At 35.6% G+C, this 22,951-nt stretch overlaps 2 protein-coding genes across 4 annotated transcripts in view; one reads left to right on the top strand and one right to left on the bottom strand.

The window, feature by feature from the left end:
- LOC137395108 (dual oxidase 2-like) overlaps positions 1-13,442 on the top strand; it is a 29,875-nt gene extending 16,433 nt beyond the window's left edge. Inside the window, exons 15-31 of the mRNA XM_068081906.1 lie at positions 145-261; positions 1,831-2,042; positions 2,602-2,787; positions 3,262-3,481; positions 4,657-4,777; positions 5,699-5,847; positions 6,353-6,467; positions 6,722-6,918; positions 7,543-7,773; positions 8,138-8,281; positions 8,458-8,604; positions 8,794-8,928; positions 9,099-9,299; positions 9,949-10,136; positions 10,360-10,515; positions 10,653-10,781; positions 12,634-13,442. Coding sequence (XP_067938007.1) covers positions 145-261; positions 1,831-2,042; positions 2,602-2,787; positions 3,262-3,481; positions 4,657-4,777; positions 5,699-5,847; positions 6,353-6,467; positions 6,722-6,918; positions 7,543-7,773; positions 8,138-8,281; positions 8,458-8,604; positions 8,794-8,928; positions 9,099-9,299; positions 9,949-10,136; positions 10,360-10,515; positions 10,653-10,781; positions 12,634-12,765 — 2,780 coding nt within the window. The 3' untranslated portion in view covers positions 12,766-13,442. The remainder of the gene's footprint in view (positions 1-144; positions 262-1,830; positions 2,043-2,601; positions 2,788-3,261; positions 3,482-4,656; positions 4,778-5,698; positions 5,848-6,352; positions 6,468-6,721; positions 6,919-7,542; positions 7,774-8,137; positions 8,282-8,457; positions 8,605-8,793; positions 8,929-9,098; positions 9,300-9,948; positions 10,137-10,359; positions 10,516-10,652; positions 10,782-12,633) is intronic.
- A 188-nt stretch (positions 13,443-13,630) lies between these two features.
- Positions 13,631-18,369, bottom strand: LOC137393721 (thymidine kinase 2, mitochondrial-like). 3 transcript variants are annotated; one of them, XM_068080395.1, is made up of 7 exons: positions 18,290-18,369; positions 17,044-17,297; positions 16,653-16,742; positions 16,388-16,550; positions 15,295-15,407; positions 14,703-14,780; positions 13,631-14,187 (listed from the first exon to the last, which is right to left on the bottom strand). In XM_068080395.1, exons 2-7 carry the CDS (start codon positions 17,134-17,136, stop codon positions 14,101-14,103), a joined length of 624 nt encoding a protein of 207 aa, XP_067936496.1. In that variant the 5' UTR covers positions 17,137-17,297; positions 18,290-18,369; the 3' UTR covers positions 13,631-14,100. The 3 variants fall into 3 exon arrangements, with proteins under 3 accessions (XP_067936496.1, XP_067936493.1, XP_067936494.1); XM_068080392.1 differs by having other exon boundaries at positions 17,044-17,175; positions 18,290-18,363; XM_068080393.1 differs by having other exon boundaries at positions 15,328-15,407; positions 17,044-17,175; positions 18,290-18,363.
- Positions 18,370-22,951: the final 4,582 nt, after the last annotated feature.

The raw sequence follows: 22,951 nt of genomic DNA, 5'->3' as shown, positions 1-22,951 counted from the left end.
TCCCGTAACTACTAGCTCCCGTAACTACTAGCTCCCGTAACTACTAGCTCCCGTAACTACTAGCTCCCGTAACTACTAGCTCCTGTTACTGCTACTGTACTTGCGGAATTATTCTTTAAATTTGGAACTCTTTCATATTTTTAGTAACGGTTGCCCTCCTGATTTTCTTGTCACGAATCAACCAGCAGAAAATCGCTCTGCAAAGAAGGGCAGGCAGAGAGGAATCAAAGAGGATGAGCAAGGATACGTCTTTGCATGAGGGTAGGCAATATGTAGAACTTCAAGCTGTATCTGTGTGTTTTGTGTGTCTGTCATGCGTCTGTCAATCTCTTTTTTGTGTGTTTGTCTGTCATTCATCTATCCAGTTATAATGACAAAGTTTCAGCAGTGAAAAATCACCTTCTTGCTGGATTTGAACTCGCGACATTCAAATCGCAAGTCAACTATCAAGTGGGTGTAATCACAAGGCTAAACCGTTTCTATTTCTATTGCTTTTACCATATACTGTGTATCCTTCTCGCGATTGCACATCATTTTTTTTTATCATTAATTAATACAGTGCGCCTTTGCGTTACTATGTCCCTGTAATAAGATTTTCTCGCATTACTATATGGAACACGATGACGAAATTTTTTTGATTTCTGTCATGCCATACAATATCAATAAAAAAATTTTTTCAAAATTTAAATTTGGCAGTTGATGTACTGATTACGACGAAAGGATGTAAAGGTCGATATACTATTCGCTGAAATTCCTCCCACAACGTCTGAAAGAGATATGATGCTCACTTGCTTTATATTTCAGTTCATCATTATTAGTTATAAGTTGTAGTGAAAATGAAACCAAAAACGATAGGTGAGAAAGTTTTAGCCTATGACAAAGTTGAAGTTTAGTAAAATACATACTAAAACTTAGCTTTAAGAAGTATGTGTTTAGTATGCTAAATTCATTTAAGTTAAATCCAATGTTCATGTTATATGTCTCTCGAAGGTAAGAACTCCCCATGGTATGTACTGCTTGTAGTACATTGTAATGTTACATTTTCTTGCTGATCATAACCACTAAATACACTTAAGTTACTGTAGGTAACTATAGTTTCTAAGGTTAGCATATTATTTTGGTACTAATTTTTTTAATATGTACAGTACATAAAATTTTGATGATTTTTGCCAGGGGTCGTTTGCATTAGATAATTACTATGGGTTTTTATACCACTCTGTACACCATTTTTGCTTTACGATGCCAATACTGAAATGAATTGAATTCATATAATTGTATACTAAATAATTTTTCATTGTAATCATAGCAAAACAGATTTTATTTAGCTAATACTTGCTTATTATTTCACATTTACTTTTAAATGCCTTTACAATTGTTCTGTTTTTCTCTTAATTTGTTTCAAGTGCACAAACACTTTTTTCAGGATATGAAACTTAAAAGTAATAGTTGTTTGAAAATTTAAAAACCTTTGCGGTTGTTTGATTTTTTTCTCTTAATTAATTTGAACTGCATAAACCACTTGTCTCATGATATGAAGCTTGAAAGCTAGAATGGTAGCTTATATGTTATAATGTTATGTTATTACAATGTATCTTGCAATGTTATATGTTATATAAAAATAAATTTTCTGTGCAAAAACTTTTTTTATTACTTTGGCAACGCCGGGCATTCATTTAGATGTATATATGATTAGGGACAGTGAACAGTCATGTGTGAACTATTGTCATCATAAATCTCAGACCTTAGTAGAATGTCTATGTTATCGGGTGGCGTGGCAAAGCATTCGGGTAATGAAAAGGCTAATGCTTTGCTTCATTTTTTCCATGTTAGTTGTGGAGTGGCAAGGGCACAAAGAGGGAGATAGAGATGTAAAAGTGAGAATGGATATTCGAAAGAAATCTCTCATTTTATTCGCTGCTGGAAATTTGAGACGTCCGGCCAGGACTATCGACTGTAGCCGGACAAGCAAGCTCGTGTTGACTGAATCTACCGACAGACTACGTAATTATCTGTCAGTGAGCATTGACAACGACTACGACCTGGTGAGTGTTTCCTATTCCTCACCCTTTCACACCTCTAGCATTCACTGTTGGTTTCTACAATGCCAATGAACTGATCTGATGTTTTCTGCATGGTGTGTGTGAAGTCTCACAATTACGGTCGTTGTGATAAACAGCGTGTTTGGACAAACCAGGTGACTGTTTTGAATGCCGTCATCGGAGGATCACTACTCTGTCGATTATAATCGCCATGAAGTAGTGAATAGTGACATAACGATTCTGAATGTCCTTGAGAGATGAATCATCACTAGTTCATTTATGCGCTGCAATGATAAACTATAAACTGTGGGTTCTCTGTAACATAGATGTTGATAGTGGTAGATGAGGAGTCGTTGAGTATTAGGGAGAAACTTGACAACTTTGATCACTTTCACTAACGAACTTGATCACTTCAAGTTCACTAGTGAAGTGATTAAGTTTAACTTGATCCACCAACTTGATCACTTTCACTAGCGAATCACCACTGGCAACTTACCTATGTATCACTCGTATGTATTATCTGCCTGCGCCTGTGTATCCGCAATATTTGCTATGATTGAAGGTGCTGAGGTTTGATGGAGCTCGCGAGAAGGTTGCATTCATAGATGCTATGAGAGATTTCTGCACTAGCACAGGCGTGAATATGCGTGCTAATATGTCTGGTGAAAAGTCCATGCTTGCCTCAGCCGTTACCAAAGCAAAACGACAGAAGACACTCGATAAGTTTTTCCGAGTCATCTTTAAACGGGTAAAACACTCATCTGTAACTTTTAACTATTAACTATTAATAAAGAGAAAGTGAGTTTTTAAAATTTGTATATAGCTGAGATATATATTCAAATATAGCTAATTTGTGCTGTGGCATTCAGAGCGTGATCCATTGAGCTGTCTTCCCCTTTGGTACGACAGCTAACTGCCCAGAATGAAGTCAGCAGAATAACTTCTTGGCTGTTATTTATTTTTTGCCAAGAATAACAGCTCATTCTTCGAGCTGTTTTTACACTATCCATAAAGCTACACACCATAGAGCTATCATAAAACTAACCATAAAATGATCGCAGCACTGCCAATTAACCTACTTAGCTATATGAACTTGCGTGTTAACTTACAAAAATGTCTTGAGAAAGATGTGAAAAAGATTTTCTATAACCATTTGCAAGCACTTGTTCATAATTAGAACATTCCCTGTCATACCAGCTAATAAAGTGAAGCTTTGCTGCAGGCCTTCCACATTGATGAGGATGCTGAGGACACAGAAGTGCTCACACAGTCAGAGATACAGCAGACAAAGTGTGAACTGACCATATATGAGTTTGCAGATGCCCTCTCCCTTAAACCGAGTTCTCTCTTTGTTCAGAATATGTTCGATCTCATCGATAAAAACAAAAATGGTCTCGTCTCCTTCCAAGAGTTCCTTGACATGTTTGTCATATTCGCAAAAGGTAAACAGTTGCATATATCATATTGTGATTAGTCTTGTGTGTTATTGATTGGAGTTTTTACTCTCTGTTAAAATTATTTTCGATACTTTATGCAGTTTGCCTTTTATTTTCAAAAAAACTGGTACCACTCCCGAGTTTTTCCATTTGCAATTTCTATTCACTTTTAAGATCTGAATGCCGATGGCCTGATGCCTGTCGGCTTCTGCCAATATGTTACATATATCGTGCTGTCTTGTCTGTCATCTGCTAATGCTGTTTGCTTATCTACACTGTCACATGACAACGACAAGCGAAATAAATATTAGCGAAGTATCAGCACTGGCTGAACCATTAATGATGATGTAATGTATGCCAATTGACGGCTAGAGTTGTTTGGGTCACAGAGCAAAGGTGGTAGAGGTTGTTGACTCCTGTTCACAAGACATTGCTGGTGCAACTCGAGATCTACAGTCATGCGCAAAAGTATATGACCCCAGCAAAAATCTAGTATTTCTGAAATATATAAACTAGTTGTAAATTGTCGTAAAAAAGATGAGAATACAGAAACTTGGAACAATCTTAATGCTCAGAATCTCCTCTATCAGTTTTTTATTTTATTAAAATGATACTTTGGCTGTTATGTTGATAAGCAGTGTTTAATGACAATGTTGTTATTTGCTGCTATTTTGAGAAAAGAATGCTTAGACTGTCAACAATGACTGAATTTATGCTGCTAGGGATGTAGAAATGTTAAACATATGAGAAAACCAAAAAATTTAATGGTTTGATAACTAAAATTAACACGATAGGTTGAAAGAAAGAATTCCCATCTATTAACTTTTGCTAATGTTTCATTGATACAGAGCACATCTTATCGTGTAAAAGTATTATGTAATTAGGAGGAATAAGTTATAACTTGCAAACAAGCAATAACATTGCAGAAAAGTGTATATTTTTAAGATTAAAATGATATCAGTTTCTTTTAATTAAGTTGACTATGTTGGGTTTATTGATTCCTGTAGTTGAAGTGTATGAAAATTATTGGGCGGTCTTTTACTCATGCACATGACTGTATGTTTAATACCCAGACGCTGCTAACTCTTTCAGAAATTGTACATGGTAGTAGAAGTGTAGGCTAGGGTCATTTAACAGTAGGTTGCTGCACTTAAGTCGCACATTCTCTTTCTGTGTAACAGGTAGTGGAGCAGACAAGGCCAGATTGCTCTTTGACATGTACGATGTCCATAACAGAGAACAACTCAGCAAAGTAGAGTTTAGGGTCATGCTGAGGTCACTCATGGACCTGGCAAATACCACGTAAGTATTCTTGCCATTGACAATACACCGCCAAAACATCATCAATGGTTTTATCTCTAATTTGTTGACCAATCTTGTTCCTGTTTTTATTGCAGATAAAAACTCTTATAGGGACTGTTATTTTTTGTTTGTAATGTGCTTAAAATCTTGGATTTTTTCCTTCCTGTTGAACAAAATCTAATTTTGTTTTGTTCTTGTTTTAAGAATATCCATCTATAAAGATAACCTTTAGGTTTATTCAGGTAATGATGTCTCAAGAAGGGTGTCTTTAAAATGTAGGCATGACATTGGGTTGGTATATGTAAGCCTTGATCAGTACAATAGGTTGAATGGAAACCATGAATCTAGTTCTTTTGGAATGTATGTTAGAGGTTATGCAGTTCTACAACGACCGACAGTTAATATATTGTCATCAATATTACTATACTAGCTGAATGCCCGATGTTGCACAGGTAATAATATAATTACCCAGCGAATTTGAGTAACTTGAGCTCGATTGAATCTTTACTGTAGTAAGAGCCGTGTTTGAAGCCAGCTTAGTAATCGTTACGCGTAATGATCTCTCACGCATTCAGGATTTTCAAACGTGCTAGTAATAACCAATAGTATTTTCCCAAGCACTTTAAGCCTGAGTGTTGTAACCGATGTAATAAGTATGCCCACAATTATTCTATGGTATAGCAATGTACCAGCTTGGGCTAGTCGTTTAGCACGCCTGTATGCAGATCCGGAAGTTTCGAGTTAAAATCTAGTGCGAAGTGGATTTTTCGTTCTTAGATTTGAATCACTATATCTGGACTTACGAATGACAGACGAAGAAATGACAAACACTGAGATTTGTATATATATAGATTGCTATCATGCATCGACAAATAGAAACTATAACCTACAAACTGTAACAAACATTGATGTCGGTTGCAGGGTTGAGGATGCGCAGATAGATGAGGTAATCTCCTCCATGTTTGAGCAAGCTGGTTTCTCAAACAAGGAAACACTTACTTTTGATGACTTTAACAGGCTTCTCAGTGACTACAAAGACCAGCTGGATCATGCCAATCTTAACTTCTCAGGTTCTAATCTTAACTCTATAGCTAACGCTTTCTGCAATCCAATATCTGTTTCAAAGACATCAGCGAAATGTGTAATTTGCATAGTTGTATACAGCTCCATTACTTATAGGATATGCTTCGATTGTTTACCAATAAGGTGGTTAGAATGTTGATTTCACTTTATTTATTTTCAGTTTTTTACTCGTTTCAATCTCAGTTAAAGTTTATTGACATTCGCTCATGGTCATTAACTGGTTAAACAGGGCAAGACAGCAAGAGTTAGAAAAACATGCCAGCAAATGTAGTATAGATTGAAGATTACTTTTCTGTGTATTTGTGTAGGTGTTTTATTATTGTTAAGGTGTATGTAGTTGTTTTTCTGGTGGGTCTTCCTACAGATAGCTAGTTCCATATGCTGTATACTTGGATTTGTCAAATTATAAGATTGCTCTGCTTGTCACATAGTTTGTAATGCTTCGTTATTCATAACATGAAACAGTTACACACATTTCTTGGTCTCATACAGGTATGGAGGGTCCAGCTCAGCCTCCAGCTGACGTAGCCCGTACCAGAACTGTTCTTAATGTGCAACGAGAGAATGCGCCGGACAGAGCAAGAAGGACTGTGCTGAAAGCCTACGGGTGTGTGTTTTTATAGTAATGTCTCGTTTAAGACAAAATAAATTTGTTTCAAATAATAATATGTAGAGCTCAGGCACTGATGTTGATAGAGTTTTAAAATCGGAATGATACACTGAATGTCCGAATTGTTTAAATGGCTTCAAGTGTGCGTTTATAGATTTGCAAGGATATACGACTTACAGGTTTAGAAATTGTGGTAGCATAAGACTTCCAACATATAGAGTTCTAGTAACTGTTCTTTAAACATTATGCAGAGAGGCGAGAGCTACGAATAGACGAACTCACGTTGAAGTGCGCATAAAGCCATCCAACAAGCCAAAGAGGGAACACTCAGCGATGGGTACTACACTGACGCAGATAGCCAACTACATGGAAAACTACCGACTTCACATTTTCTGGGTCACCCTCTACACTCTCGTGACCATAGCGATCTTTGCAGAAAGAGCTTATTGTAAGTGAACAGGTTTTCTCTCTCTGAAAATCCGTGACATAAAACTTACGCTAAATGTTATTTGAATTAACGTAATTTATATATTTTTTATTATTTTTAGGTTTGTTTTGCATTTTTTTATACTCTTTATACTGAAACTAATAATTTGAGACATTTTAAGTATCATATGTTGGAGATTACTTCATGTCTTGACAAATAGATATATGCCCAAGTTTTACAAATGTGTGTTGAAAAGTTTCTATGTCGAGATTATCGTAAAACCAGATTTGACTACATTCAAAGTCTTGTTGCTATAAAGGTCACACTTGTGAATCATTTGCTTTAGTTGGTCTGGAGGCCTTCAGAGATCATGATCAAAAATTTGTAAATATATTTTCTTCAGTAGAGCAGACGACTCCATTTTCAAAAGTTTTCTTTATATTTAAAATTCTCATGGAATCCTATTCCGATGTTGAATCTTAAAATGTGCCTAACAATTTTTATAGTATACCATCTCGTAGAAACGTTCGATAGAAGCATTGATGTGATAAACTAACAGTTAGCTTAACGATATAGTCCTGCAGTCCTAACACTTCGTCATCACTATCTAAATCTCTGTTGATCCTGTAACCTATTACATCGCAGACTACTCTGTGGAGAGAGAGCATGCTGCCTTGAGACGCATCGCTGGATATGGTGTGACAGTGACTCGAGGTGCTGCCAGTGGACAGATGTTCACCTACTCGACCCTTCTACTTACCATGTGCCGAAACCTGATAACTGTGCTGAGAGAGACCTTTGTTAACAGATTCGTGCCGTTTGACTCGGTTATCTGGTTCCATAAATATGTTGCATATTTGGCACTTCTCTTCACAGGTACTTATGTAAAGCAGTATATCAGCGTGCAAACTGTTTTAGCATTCTATTATGATTTAAATGATCAATACTCCGTATACCAGCAGATAATTTCATCTAATCATAAACAGGTTTGCAGTCCTCAAATCTGGCGCATGTTTGGTGGAACGCTTATAACGCCAACATCGCAGGACAAGGGTGTTCTACTCCACTTCTATCACTGCATGCCGTTAATGTTTGCAGGACGATTGAAATTAAACATGCAAACATCACGCATATTTATTCTCTTAACACTGGCAGGCAATGATTAAATGAAAATAGTAATTATTATGTTTTGTTCGCTTATTTGTTGAAGATCTGCATAAAAAATTGTTATTCGTTTCAGTCATTCACGTTGTTGGCCATTCCATCAATTTTTATCACATATCTACGCAAACTCCCGGAGATCTGACATGCCTGTTCAGGAATTTCTATAGAGCTACCCACGTATTGCCCAAGTTTCATTACTGGTGTTGGGGCACTATCACAGGTTAGCGAGGCTTTTATATTCTATTGTAGTCTTAGCAGCCAAGTGTGATGACTAACTAGATTACTTTTATTGTTGTCCTTTAAAAATATGTTACTATCCGTCAACATTCTTAAGATGAACTTTAGCAAGAACTTCACTTGATGTATTTGTTTTTAACATTCATTGTTTATTTCTAGGAGTTACCGGTGTGGTATTGACACTGATCATCATCGTCATGTATGTATTCGCCCAACAATATGCTAGGCGAAATGTCTTCAGAGCGTTTTGGCTCACCCACCAGATGTTCTACCTTGTATTTATTCTGATGATTCTACACGGCGCTGGTATGTCGCTTTCTACATTGTCAAAAATTGCATTAACTGACTTGCTCCCTCTGGAAGTGCCTGTCACTGTTTAAATGTTGATGATGCAGTCTGCAAAAAAATATTTCTTGTTTGCTTTTTCTGTTGAGTCTGTCCACCAACATTTCACTCCTGAAAAACATTGATTGATTATTGAGTTGTCGGTTTTAGGCATTCTGGTGCAAGCTCCTCTCTTCTGGGCATTTTTTATTGGCCCTCTGACAGTATTCGTGCTTGACAAGCTCATCAGTCTTAGCAGGAACAAAACTGAAATCTCAATCACCAAGGCTGAACTTTTACCCTCAGGTACTGCTTTGTGACCGTCTATGTTGAACTCTCATGATTTCGCTCGCTCTTGTCAGCTAAACATCGAATCTTGCCTCAAATTTGTTCACTCAGTGGCTATAATGCATTGGTTGTTGCATGTATATTATACTTGGACACGTATATCACACAGTATGAAATATATATTGCAGAGGTAACTGCTCTGGTATTTAAACGACCTGCTGGGTTTGAGTATAGATCTGGTCAATGGGTTAGAATAGCATGTCTGGATTTGGGTGCTGATGAGTATCATCCTTTCACCTTGACATCAGCACCACACGAGGACAATCTGAGTCTACATATAAGAGCTGTTGGCCCGTGGACAATGAACATAAGACGAGCTGTAGATCCTAGTAAGTAGGCCATCATGTAGATAGTCTGGTATGAGCATGCCTGATGTTAGGTGAAATTCTTCAAAACCGCACAAGCCTGTTTATTTGGGATTACTTTCTCATTCAGTCTGATCTTTGGTTACTCTAGATTTGATAGAACTCGCATATATTTCTGGCAACATTATCTCTGGAAACTGTAATGTTTAGTAAACAATTGTTAAGTAGGTCCCAGTCGTCAATTAGCATTATCAGGTGGGCACATTATTTTCGTGCTATCATTACAGGTAAACGACGAGATTCTCAAGGAGGTAGTAAATTTGCATTCTTGTGTGATACAGTTCTTTGTTGCTTTTACATATAACGAATCAAATTTGAAACAGTTTAGACAGAGTTGACCATGAGCACTATACTTTTAGCATTTTAGGAAAGACAAAAAATTAGAATTGTAGTTATTTATAAGCCGTTAGTTGTTGATTTATGTTCACTTATGGTAGGGTTTTGCTACTCTTCTCTCACTCGCTCTTTCACTCTTCTTAAGATTTTGTTCCGTGTGCACTTGCACTTATGCGTTACCTAGTCTGAATATTATTTAGTTTTTACCCAGTTTCATGCATGTGGTTCGTTTCTTAAGATCGTTAGAGAACTTACAGTGTTTTTGCTGTTTTAATAGACATCATCAGACACAAGCCTTTTCCCAAACTGTACCTTGATGGACCGTTTGGAGAGGGACATCAAGATTGGTATAAATTTGAGGTGGCAGTCTTGGTCGGCGGTGGAATTGGTGTCACTCCATTTGCCTCTATTCTCAAAGACATTGTGAATCGGGCCTCTTTGGGAGCAAAATTTAGCTGCAAAAAGGTGCGCTCTTCATTGGCACAAAAATAGTTTTTGCAAGCTTGTGTGACAGCTTGTTGAATTACTTTTAATATTTTCAATGGATGACTTGGTTATTAAGATTTTCTTTAAGTATAAGTTTGCCTACTTTTAATGCATGAGCTGTGAAACATTCTGTGTAGCGTTATATATGCTAGAATAATAGAATAATAGAATTTACTGGAATGCTGGATGGTCGATTTTGTAGGTTTACTTCTTGTGGGTTACAAGAAGTCAGAAACAATTTGAATGGTTGGTGGACATTATTAGGGAGGTTGAGGATAAGGACAAGACGGATTTTGTTTCTGTCCACATCTTCATTACGCAATTCTTCCAGAAGTTCGATCTCAGGACCACTATGTTGGTAAGCTCTGTGACCTTCAGATACAGCTTTTATATCAAATTCTTGACAATCATTGATCTACCAATTACAGTACTGAGTATGCCGGCCGTGAACATGTGACAGCGAAGTCATCTTCGATGCGCTGGTTTTTGTTTCAGTACATATGTGAGCGTCACTTCCAGAAGGTATCAAACAAGTCACTGTTCACTGGTCTCAGGTCGATCACCCATTTTGGTAGACCAGATTTCTCTACTTTCCTTGGCTCGCTGAAGGATGAACACCCAGGGGTAAGGCCTCATTTGAGCCTAATTTACCAATGATTTTTAGCTAAATCCATACAATTATGGTCATGGTGTTAGGCTGAGTCTTTTTTTTACAAATAGTACCTTTTAATTGGGCTCTCTTTTTGGTAAATGTAGAATGCTTGTTAACGGCTGCCTATGTGTGCTCATATCAGTAATAATCTGCTTCTTTATGCACTCCATACAAGCAAAATTGTAGTGCATATATTATCACTAGAAATTCCACTGTCATACAGCCCACGACCAAAGAGATGGCCAGAGTTTTTGGCAAAAAAATAAAGGGTACTGTTGGTTGAGAAATGCAATATTAGCAATCAAATGGCTCTGCAGTGCAATAGGATAACTGCAATGGTAGCTGTAATGTACTGGGTGTGGGTGTTATTATATACAACAATAAGCAATAATGAATGGAAAAGATGTTTATATTTTCCCCCTGCAATAGGAGAAATGCAATATTGGCCAATATTAGAAGTAAAATGCACTGATATTCTTAGAATAATCAATTTTATTAATATAGTAATAATAGAAAACCAATACACATGTTTGTTTACAATTCAAAACGTCATAGGTAGCAATATCGAGAAGTTGTGGTATTTATATAGGTTTTTAGAAAATTTATTTAAAAAGTGTTTGGTTATGACAAACAACAACAATGAAAGGAAAATATTACACGTTTATGTCTCTCCCTTGCAATAGGAGAAATGCAATGTTGGCCAATATTATAAGTAGAATGCACTGATATTATTAAAATAACCAATATTGTTAATATAGTAATACAGCAATAATAAAAAACCTATGAGCGTTCACGCGTCTCGAAGATTTCTGCAAACTGCAGCAAAATAAAAGCTGTTACAAAAGTGTTATAAAGCTGTAGGCCTAATTTACTGTAATGTATGTAATTCAACAATAAAGAAATATGTTTATTATAACTCTGAAATGCAAAATTAGAAGTAAAATGGCAAGCTATACACAGTTTGGAAGTTTGTTGCGTTGAATGTAGAATGGTTTTGATAAGCGATCTTTAACAGAAAGCAGTAGGAGCATTCACCCGTATAAAACTGTAGCAAAATAAAAAATGTTTTCGTCATGAAGGGGCGTTGTAGTTCGGCCTTAGCTTGTACATAAGTTGTAAAGAATTTCGGCTAACGTTTCAAATAATGAAACCTTCGGTGATTGGACAAAAAAACACAGGCTGATAAACTGTGTACCACAATTTAGTACCTGTAAATCGGTCTACGCCTCAAACGGTCTACGTTTATTACAGAAACCTTCGAATAAATTCGATTACAAGTGAAAAATGCCATAGACTGATGAAATGAGCACGGTTTTCTCGTGAAATGCGCACTGCTAAATAGTTCTACTATCTGTCGCACGGCTTTATTGGCGTTTCAATTTTCGGTCTAAACTTTTATTAAACCGAGCTTTTCAAGCTTTTTGTGGCAATTTTCGTTCAAATTAATCTGTCTATTTGTGTATAATCCGATCAGATGGGTAAGTTTAAAGATAATACCGACGGTTTAAAAAGACTTGGTAACATATTCAAATAGGTTTAAATGTGTTTTGTCTCGTTATTATACTTTAACGACTTTACATTCCGATGCTTAAATTTGTTGATGAAATTTCTAGCCAAGGGTTCGTCTCATTGTTGATGAATAATTTTTGTAAGTTGTGTGCACATGCATTTATCATAAAAACTCCCACACTTCGCTCCTCTCGTTTGCTCGTGGGATAAATCCATAAAGTCTATTCATGGGAGTTGTTAGGACTGGTGACTTAAGGTTTCGTATGCATAAGATGCCAAAACTCACTAATTCTTGCGGTATTGGATGGTATGTAGGTGTCAAAAGTTGGAGTGTTCAGTTGTGGACCCCCTCCAATGACTCATGGTGTGGAGGAAGCGTGCTCGGCTTTGAACAGAAGCCGATTTACTGATGATCCAGCATTTGTCCATCATTACGAGAACTTCTAGGATTTGGCACTCGAGTCTACTATTGGGCTATGCATGGTGTCACCTCGATATGAACGGTACTTAAAACTGTAAATGATGGTTAATTGCGAAGACATTTGCTCATTTCATTCCTCTTGATATTTCAATGACACAAAGCTTTGCTTGACAACTATCATCACGATGGACCAATTATTTTTATGCTTCAGAACAATTATTTTTAAGAAGGTTGTATGAAATTCATATCGAACTGAGATGCATAAATCAAAATCTATCTTAGCTCCCATGTTTTTTTTAAATCAAAATTGTCCTCCTACAATTGATTTATAACCACTTGTGTCTGAATCAAATAATGTTTGCTGCTAGGACCTAGTGGAGAATTCACAGGACAAAGCATTTTCAAGGTTTGTCATTCTTTTTAATGTAACATTTTTTATCAATTGTCATGGATTAAAAGATTTTTGCTCATTTCTCATTTCACCACTACATAGTTTTTTTAGTTAATGTATTTTTTCTCACAGCTATTCGCCTAACAATTTTTCACGACGATTTACATTTTATATCATGTTTTATTCGTAGATGTTAAATCCATGTTAACCATTTCAGTTTTTTCTATTCTTTGGCATTTTATGACGGTGTTACAAGGAGAAAAAAACTTATGTACAAACATGGAAATTGAAATATAACCTATATGTACAGTCGCACAGAAGGTGCAACGAGAAAAAAAGATTGTGTAAGCTTCCCCCAAGCAAGAATGACGACTAATAGAAATCATGATAAAGGTACATTTAAGCAAGGACTTCAACGTGTTAGCTATTTACTCCATGAAAAATAGACAAAAGTGATGCAGAGTGTGAAAATTAACCATGAACTTTCCATTTTTATATTTCATGAGAAGATAACTCCTTATGTAACACCGCTACTTGAGCCCACATCTAGGAGTATAATGACAAGTGAAAGGTCAGCATAAAAACAAATAATTTCACGCTTTGTATGCATTGTAACAACTGGATAGTAAGTATGGTTAGGTTGCTATATCAGTAATTTATAAAACATACAAGTAAATACAAACAAAACAAGTACATACAAACAATCACAATGGCATACAAATAAGAGTAGTAAAATGGCATAGCAAAATGACAAACAATGTTCAATCAAACTTTTGGTAGTTGTTACTAAAATATAACAATGACAATATCACAGATGCAAAGAGAAATTACGCTAGCTATAGTTAAAAAATTAATTTAAAAAAACTATTTATTTTACAGATCAATCTTTGAAAAAAAGTGTCAATGTCACTTAGTAAAAACAATCAGTCGCCTGACTGTCCCACACTAGAGAACACCATCGTTGCCTGACTCAACTATCAGCTTGGAACAACATCTGAGATTTAAGTTGGTCAAAAATGGACTCCATATTTGTAGCCGCCACATTACCGTCGACAACCTAATCAGTAGAAGAAATCTCGGTATCATCTACGCAAAACTTCATTTAACTTTCCAGACAATTTTATACGATAACACAACAGTAATTATCATACATTGCCGTAAATATGTAGCAAACCTCCAGTTAAGGAATGTTGTATATAAATAAAGTACTATTTGTAGACGGTTATTAAACGGTACAATAATACCAACAATTGACAGCTGTGAACATTCTGCTTATTCTAATAATACTGAGCTACCTACATTTACGAGAAAAGCATTGCAATGGGAAGGTCAAGGACACCAGTCACAGATTTACTTAGTCAAACACTCGGTCATGTGGTCATGTCTGTGTGTTGAGGAAGACTTGAAGCTGAGATAAGTGGAAAAATATAGTACAGAACAAAGATTATCATCTCTTTACACGCATTAATTTTAAATATGAGATTTGCTACCAAATGTTTTAACCCTGTAACAAGTTTCCTTTTACATACAACGGCATGCCAACTGTTTAGATAATTAGAGAAATATACTGACCAGTACTTTAGCAGGTAGTGGGAACTTTCTGTCTATCAACATTGACTCGTGTGCTGCGTGTAGCCCTTCTAGAAGTGACTAAAAGTAGGTCATATAATGGTGACTCCTTTTGACTTTAATGATAAGATAGATACTTTATAACCAATAAGATCATTGGTTGACTTGAATTCGCTGAATTATAACACTCTAACAGGCATAACAATAGTTTCTAATTAAAGTTATACATTATACACCAATAATTATACAAATAAGACACTGAAGAAACATTTACTGTAGAAGCTAAAATGATACAGGAAATACTGTATTCATGCGACATATATATATGGGGCACAGCTTACATAGTGTATATATGATACAGTCTATGTAGTGAATATATAGCACAGTCTATGTAGTGAATAGATGATACAATTCATGTAGTGAATAGATGGTGTAGTGTATATGGTACAGCCTTGACAAATTATATATGAAAGTGCCTACTTAAATTTCATAAAAATACAGCCTTTGTAATTTATATATACATGTAGATGATATGGTCTATGTAAACAATATAAGACACAGTGAAGGTCAGGTATATATGATACAGCCTACATACCAAATGTATAAGACAAGATCTATGCATGCTTACATATGGTACAGTTGTCTCCTCCTTCCTATTTCTCAGTTTTAGTCTTTCATAGCACAGCTTGGGGTCCACCCTCAAGTACACTGCAAACAGCCACATGACCAACAACTACGCATAATTTGATACCCAAATTCTTGAAGCCTGCCAAAAACTTCAGAAACATTTTTGTACAAGTAAGATATAAAAACATTTGACAAAGTTATAAGTTATACCTTATTATACGATTATGCTTGCAATGAATTTATTCCAATGAATGAAGAAAAACTGTTGACAGATGTAAACATCATAGAAGCGACAAGCCTGAAAGGTGTTCACCTGCGTACGACAAACAGCACAAACAAATACATGAAAAAAAGAGTTAAATTGTCTATAACTCAACTCTGTGTGTTCAGAGCTGGCCATACCCCAGTATATTCCTACCAGTACTAGGTAGAAATGCTTCAAACTTTATAAATGATATAGTATAAATATGATTCCGTAACCATAGAATTTGGCTGTACCGCAGGAATACAAGGTACTAGGATAATCAGCCTTCTGCCATAGACACTGCAGTGATATCGATAAGTCACAGCTAGCAATTCGTGTCCAGAAAAGATCCACTCAAATTATGTACTTAAGATTGCCATTACAAGGTCGCATCTATAAGTACCATTACGTAGAAACAAACTGCTATTTTCAAATGTAACCATCTCTGACACAACATGATAACATGTGGTAATACTGGGCAACTCTCGTAATATCAGGGTCACACTGCCTTATCATGGTCATATCTGACTTATCATGGTCATACATCCTTGCCATAGTCATACCCGCTTTATTGTGGTCATATCTGTCCTATCATGACCACGCATGCCTTATTATGGTCATCGTAACTGGCTTAGTAGGGTCACACCTATTATACCATGGTCACACTTGCCATATCATGATCACATCGGCCATAGCAAGGTCACACCTGCCATTTCATAATTCCACTTTTCCCACAATATCCATGCCAATCCTCAAATGTGTCGCCCACCATCATGGTCCCTCAACGCACCAGAACATTGCTCTTCCGCTGACTTACCAAAGAGATCAATGTTGACAAGATTTTGGCTGAGAGAATATTCAAACCATTCGTTTATGATAGAATAATCTAATGAATTAATCTTTCCACACTGATAATCTGCTTCCACGAAGCAATATCTGAGGCTATAGAGTGACCTCTCCAACAGAACGACTCGCTTGGTCTGTATAAAACAAAAGCATGTAATGCATAAATGTAAGCATTACTTAATGTATTAGTAAAGCGCAATGCACAACATTTAGATTTAAAAATGGCAGACACTCACTGTGACTGTAGAATGCATTTGAAGTCTAGTCAGCGCTGCATATAAATTGAAAGCGAATCCCCACCTTTCAGAGTCTTCGTACAATTTAGCCTGCATCATATATAACAACACAGAGTCTAATAATATACAAGTCAAAAGACAAAAGCAACTGCCAACTGCAATACCCAAGTCAAAGACCTTAGCTTTATGTACAAGACACTTTCCAATTTCAAGTGGATATGATACGACTGTCATCCTCACTAGAAAACTCGTTAATAAGCGACAAGTTTTCCATAATCCGAAACAAATAAATTTTCTGAAAACCTATAACCTTGTGAACAAAACATCACACCGACAACTACAACAATTTAATGCATAAATATGAACTAGACTGCTGAAACGCCGAACTCACCAAAGCATTGTGTCCATTGAGATTTGTCCATTTCTCTAATGGTTCTGGTACAACCTCAACACTGTCTGAACAGTTCTTAAAATACTCCATCATTGTAGACTTGCCACAGCCGATGTTACCCTCCACACACACCTACCAAGTAGCCAATTACTCCCTAAAAATTGAGCCGCTCTTCCTAGCACACGCTGGGCAGTCGAAAGGGCCTGAGCGATTACTAACTGTTTGGATGTCCTTCGTTTAAAATGTCTCTCGCTCTAAAAACAAGAAATGTGCCTCCCTCAATAACTTCTATTTATAGTAGTTGTTACAAAAAAGATTGCTAATTATTGTAAAGAGTTTATTAAATGCTATAGAAAACCTTTATGCATGGCCAAATAATATAAACTTTGCAAAAATAAGTGAATTAATGATAGAAAATCGAAAATCCTTTTGCTGTCAGGCAATTTAACGTGCTAGCTGCAGCCACCCCTATAGCAGCTGTCAGACCATGCTTAGTCAGTTTTCATACCAAAATACAGTCAGACCTCGACATATGAGTGCTCCAACATACGAGTGCCCCAACAGATGAGAAATTAGCAGATACAAGCAAGATTTTGCGTTGATATATGAGACAAATTTGAGATATGAGCATACGAGCAAGTTCTTGATGCAATCGCTAGGTGGCCAAGTGTGAGAGAGGCCACTTTTGTGAACAGCGTCGTTTGGTCTGTTTCGCCGTATCAGAATAAGAAAGTTTTCAAAAGCCTGGCTAAAAGTGATAGCGAAAATAGGGCAAAAAGCGCCAAGCTGGAAGAAGATAATAAAAAAGGAAAACGAAAACAAAATTATAATTAAGATTAATGTATGATTGAAACTTATTTTCAAGTCTGTGTTTAGTAAGTCTTTTTCTAAATCCATTTGAGTTAAATTTAAAGCTTATGTTGCCATCAAGTCTCTCTCACCTGTCTTGAAGATAGGAACTCCATACAGTACTGCCCATAATAATATTACATTTTATTGCAGATCATAATCACTAGATAGGTATTTGTTACTTTGCGAATGTAGGTAGTGAATTAGAAAAATAAAAACACAATTTTCCATCATAATATTCTGTTTTTAGATGTTTTTTTCAGAGGATAGAGCAGATTAATTTGTGTTTAGTTATTTCATATAGTAAATATTGCTTTGAGATACAAGAAAATTGACATACGAGCTCAGCCCTGGAGCTCTTACGCCAAAGTATAACTGTAGCGATATTTGAACTCACCACATACGGTTTGCTGGGCTGATCTGAACAACTAGCCGAACATGTCGCACCCAAATCCATAGCGTCTTCATGGGCTGGCTAAAAAACAGCAAGGTGTAAGATCCATAGTAGACTAGGTATATGATGCCACAAGTTTACATGCATTGCAGATCCTATATAGCGTGATTGTCACTAGAATATCTCTCAACAAACTGGAAGACTGGACTAGGAATGCATTTACTGATTCTAGAAAAAAAAAGGCCAAAAGAGCAACTTTCAAGATTTGTGAGAATATGCAAAACTTGTTTATTTATCATAAATCATCACAGCTAAAAGAGTCTATCGGACACCAACAACGATAAAACGTGGTAATTAACTGGCAACAATGCAAAAGGAACGTTAAGATAATAACTGTAAAATTGGAAGCATTCAAGTGGTGAGAATTTCATTAGTAAAAAGAAGCTCTTAGGACTGAAAAATGGGTTTCTTTTTTCAGCTTATGAGCTTGAATTCCAAAGCACCAGTTCATATAAATGCATATAGAAGTGATATACTTAATCTCGTCTGTTTCATGCAAGTACCACAATAGTAATCCCAACATTATTAGATGTAAAATATCTAATAGCAATTATAAAAATTAATTCAATTAGAATAAGCAAAATGCTTAGCCATGCTATAGTAGGAGATGTCAGCCAAGAAAATCTACAAAAACTGCAACTAGTCCTTGAGGGAAGTAGGACAAATTTACCGGTTACCTTAACAATCATAATCTATTACCAACTGAGAATCAGTATCAAAAGTTGCATGTTATCACTTTCTCTTCTTTTCATATTATTAATTGCTTTCAGATTGCTAAAAAAAAATTCCGAAAAACAAGGAGTTACCCATCCTAAGACATCCTATGTTGTGACAAAACCTCAGTTAAAAGACAAGCAATGGATTATCCTTTATTATATGGAAAATCTTGACAGAAACAAATACCTAATTCTAATTGCCACAAAAAGTAATATTTCAAGAAAAACCTTACGTTTCATCTATAACATTTTGTTATTAACTGTTATATTCATAATTGCTTGGGGACTATACAATATATTGCTAAACATTGTTATTTCACTATAGTATACATATATATTTATATACATGTATATATAACAGTTTATTTTTTATATTACCTAAGCAACACATCGGTGATTGAATAATTTTCAGCTCCAAAAACAAGAGAGTATTGATACGAACGAGGCCTATATCATCGTGTACACGCACCTACCCGAAGCGCCATTCCTCTAGTTTAGTATTACAGCTTTATATAATTATTTTATAGAGTCTACACCAATGCTTTGCCTTATTGTAGTAAAGTCGATTCAATACCTATAATCATATTAGACCTTAAAAAAGTGTTAACAAGTTCATAAAGCAAATTTAAAAAATAGCATATAAAATATGACAGACCTTCTTCATTTTAAAACAAAAGAATACCATGAAAGCAAAATCTTTAGATAAAAGTACTGTTCAAAAACCTATTCAATCTCTTTACACACATTTGCATCTAGTAAGACAGCAAAGGTGCACATTTCTTCATGTGTTATAGTAAAACTAAAGCGGCTAAAGATTACTTTGTGACAACCCTAACAGATGCTCGAGGTAAGGGGTGAATGACATTGGCAAATTGTCAGGCACATGTGCTAATTTTAAAAAGAAATGAGATAAAATACGTGTAAAATACAATACAGCAGCAAATTTAAAAAGAAAAACAATAGTTTATATTTAATGTAGAGAATTTGTTAGCATTTCCAAATTGTTGCCTAATTATACAATGCGTGTATACAGTTGGTACGATACATGGAAGCACTGTTGCAGTGTAATTTTTGAACACGTATAATATGCCTCAATTGGGTTTACTACTAGCTATACATGCTTAACTATAATCGCTATTGTACCAATTGTATTCATAATAAAGATTTGCCCATTCTTGCTATGATTTGCAAAAACACCTCCCAGTTCTATGATGACAAAAAGAACAGGTACACATGGCTTCAGTTTACAAGGAGCTAAACAATAGACAATCGGTAAGACACACTGTTCCAACTGGTCCTTTTGTTTTGATCTAACAACGCGTAATATTTAGCATCTGACACAAGCTAACATACATACAACTAAAAACTATGAAAGAAATGTAGAGCACATCAAAGAATAACAGGAAAATCTGTAGCTCTTGAAGATACTTACTATAACTAATCAGAAAGTCTGGGATTAGATAAGATATTGCTTACTGACAGGTACTTATAGAAGCAAAGAGTGAACGAGCTGACTGAAACTTAATAAAAATGAAGTCTTCCCTTTTTCGCAGTCACTTTCTTTTTCTTCTTCTATCAGTTGGTTTTTGTTCTGGTAATCCTTTTAATTTTTTCCCCCTATTCAATGTGGTGACTACTATCTATATAGTCATTCATTAAAAATTATTGTCTGTCATGGTGGCTTTAAAACTTAGACAGCTTCCTTTTTTATTTTGTTGACAATCTAAGCAAAAAGGCCTTTACACATAGCCTCCCAACACCCCATTTTTAGTTGTTTTTGTTGTTGCTGTCGTAGTCCTAGTAGCACTTCTATTGTCTGATCAGAAGCATTTATGGTAATCTAACAGCATTAAGGTATCCTTTTATCGGATGAAAACCATTATCTCTAAGGATAACTTCATAGTCAACTTCATGTAAACTATTCAATAGAAAGACAGTGTCTAAAGTATGTCAAGTCTCAAGCAAAAAGATGATCCAAATCCCTGGAGCTTCACGCTATAGAAAAAAATGTTTCCATAGCAACCATAATAACGGTGTCTACTCATAAATGTACAATATCACCTGTGTCAAAAAAGGACTTAAAAAAGGCATGTGTAACAAAAACTCACTGAACAGGATACATAAAAAGGTCTTCCTTTCCAATGGCTAAAGATCGCAATACTAAGAAAGACTAAGTTTAGCAGATCTGACTTCATCAGTAATTGAGAAAACTCATACCAAATGTCTAATCAAAATGCCATGTGAAAACGAAGTTAGGAAAACTTTAAAATGTTGCTGTTAAGTTATATGTAAAAAGAAAGAAGCACACCAGTTAAGGATAAAGCCTGTAGGACACTGCAAGCCATGAGAGAATCTGTAGAAAAGCAACTACAAGTGGAGGAAGATAATTCACTCAATAAGGTATACATACATTTTTTTATTGTTTTCAAATAATAAAATTAGGCTTTGTGAGAAGTTTAACTAGTTATTTTTATGAAAGAGTAACTCCTTGTGTCTGTGTGAATGTTTGCTTGATCTTTATATAGAATTTCAAACCGTTGGGCAGAATTACTTGGACATTGGTGTGTAGACTACTACAAGGGAAGCTTGATCAGGTCAAAGGCAGCTACATGTGTATATGTAAAGAAAAGTGTTAGTCTGGGTGTCTGCTAAATTATTCACATAATGGGCAGTGTCTTTGTATCCAAAAGAATAAGACAACAGCCACTTAATAAATGAAATTGTGAGTTCAAGTCTCCTCAAGACTTCGCTTCGCTTTTTTGCTAAAATCTTTGTTTGTTGCAAATATCACAATAGTACATTACTTCTATTTTACAATAAAGTCGCTGTGCAAATTTAATATATTTTTTAGAAAATATCTTAGTAAATGAGAGGGGGATGTCTATTCATGCAAAAAGAAAGCAACTTTAGCTATTGCTTGACACAGTAACTATTTATAAATCTGTAGACGCAGTTACCGATGCAAAAAACGTTGTATACTACCCTATAGCTTTTAAAATTTCTCGAGCTACCAATTGGGAACTCCCATACTGTTGCTTCTAAACCTGGAATCACCAAAGTGCAGCAATGAGACGAGAATAGTAACACAGAAGCCACTAGAAGCAACTACACTCACTATATATCAAACAAGAGAGGATGTTTTCATACCAAGATGTCCTAAAGATGGGTCTTTTTGATTAAAGAGTTCAAAAGATTGCAATCCCCAATGCACTCAAGTGTTGCCATGTCAATGAACAACTTTTAAAGAGAAACATTAAAAGTAGCAGGCCTCCATTGATGAATTTAGCTTCTCACATGAACACCCTTATGTTGGTAGCTCTAGAACACACTGTTGAAAAATTTGTTTTGGCTCTTTGAATGACAAAATATAGTTGTTTATTTTCAGAATAATTAGATACACTACTATTGAATTTTAAACATGCAGGCCTATTACTTATCTGATTTATGAGAAATTCTTATTAAAAAATATTTCACAACTAAATATATTATTGCTCTCTAATTCTCAGTAGCGCCAGATATTTCTGCTACTATAATATAAATCACTACAAGCCTCGTCCTATATATACATAAATGAGAGCTTCTCTAAATTATTCGGCAGCAAGCTATTCATAAAGCTAGACCTGTCGGCAGTCAATAATAGAGGCAGTAGCAGCAACCTTGCATTAAAAAAACTTGCTAATAATAGCCAGTATTTAAAAAAACTATATCAATCCAAACGCTTAGTATTTAGAGTTAAACAGAGGAAGCCGTATGCTAAGCCTTTAATCGTTTTAATAGGGGAGGATCGATAAATACAAGCTCGCAAGCATTACTCGCTACTTTTTAGTTTAGTTTCCACATTTTCAAGATCAGGGTACAAATATGCCGCCAGCTTATAAATTTACTAAGA

The sequence above is a fragment of the Watersipora subatra genome, chromosome 4 (assembly GCF_963576615.1).
Source record: "Watersipora subatra chromosome 4, tzWatSuba1.1, whole genome shotgun sequence".
Lineage (NCBI taxonomy): Eukaryota > Metazoa > Bryozoa > Gymnolaemata > Cheilostomatida > Watersiporidae > Watersipora > Watersipora subatra.
This window is presented reverse-complemented; position numbering and strand designations above follow the sequence as displayed.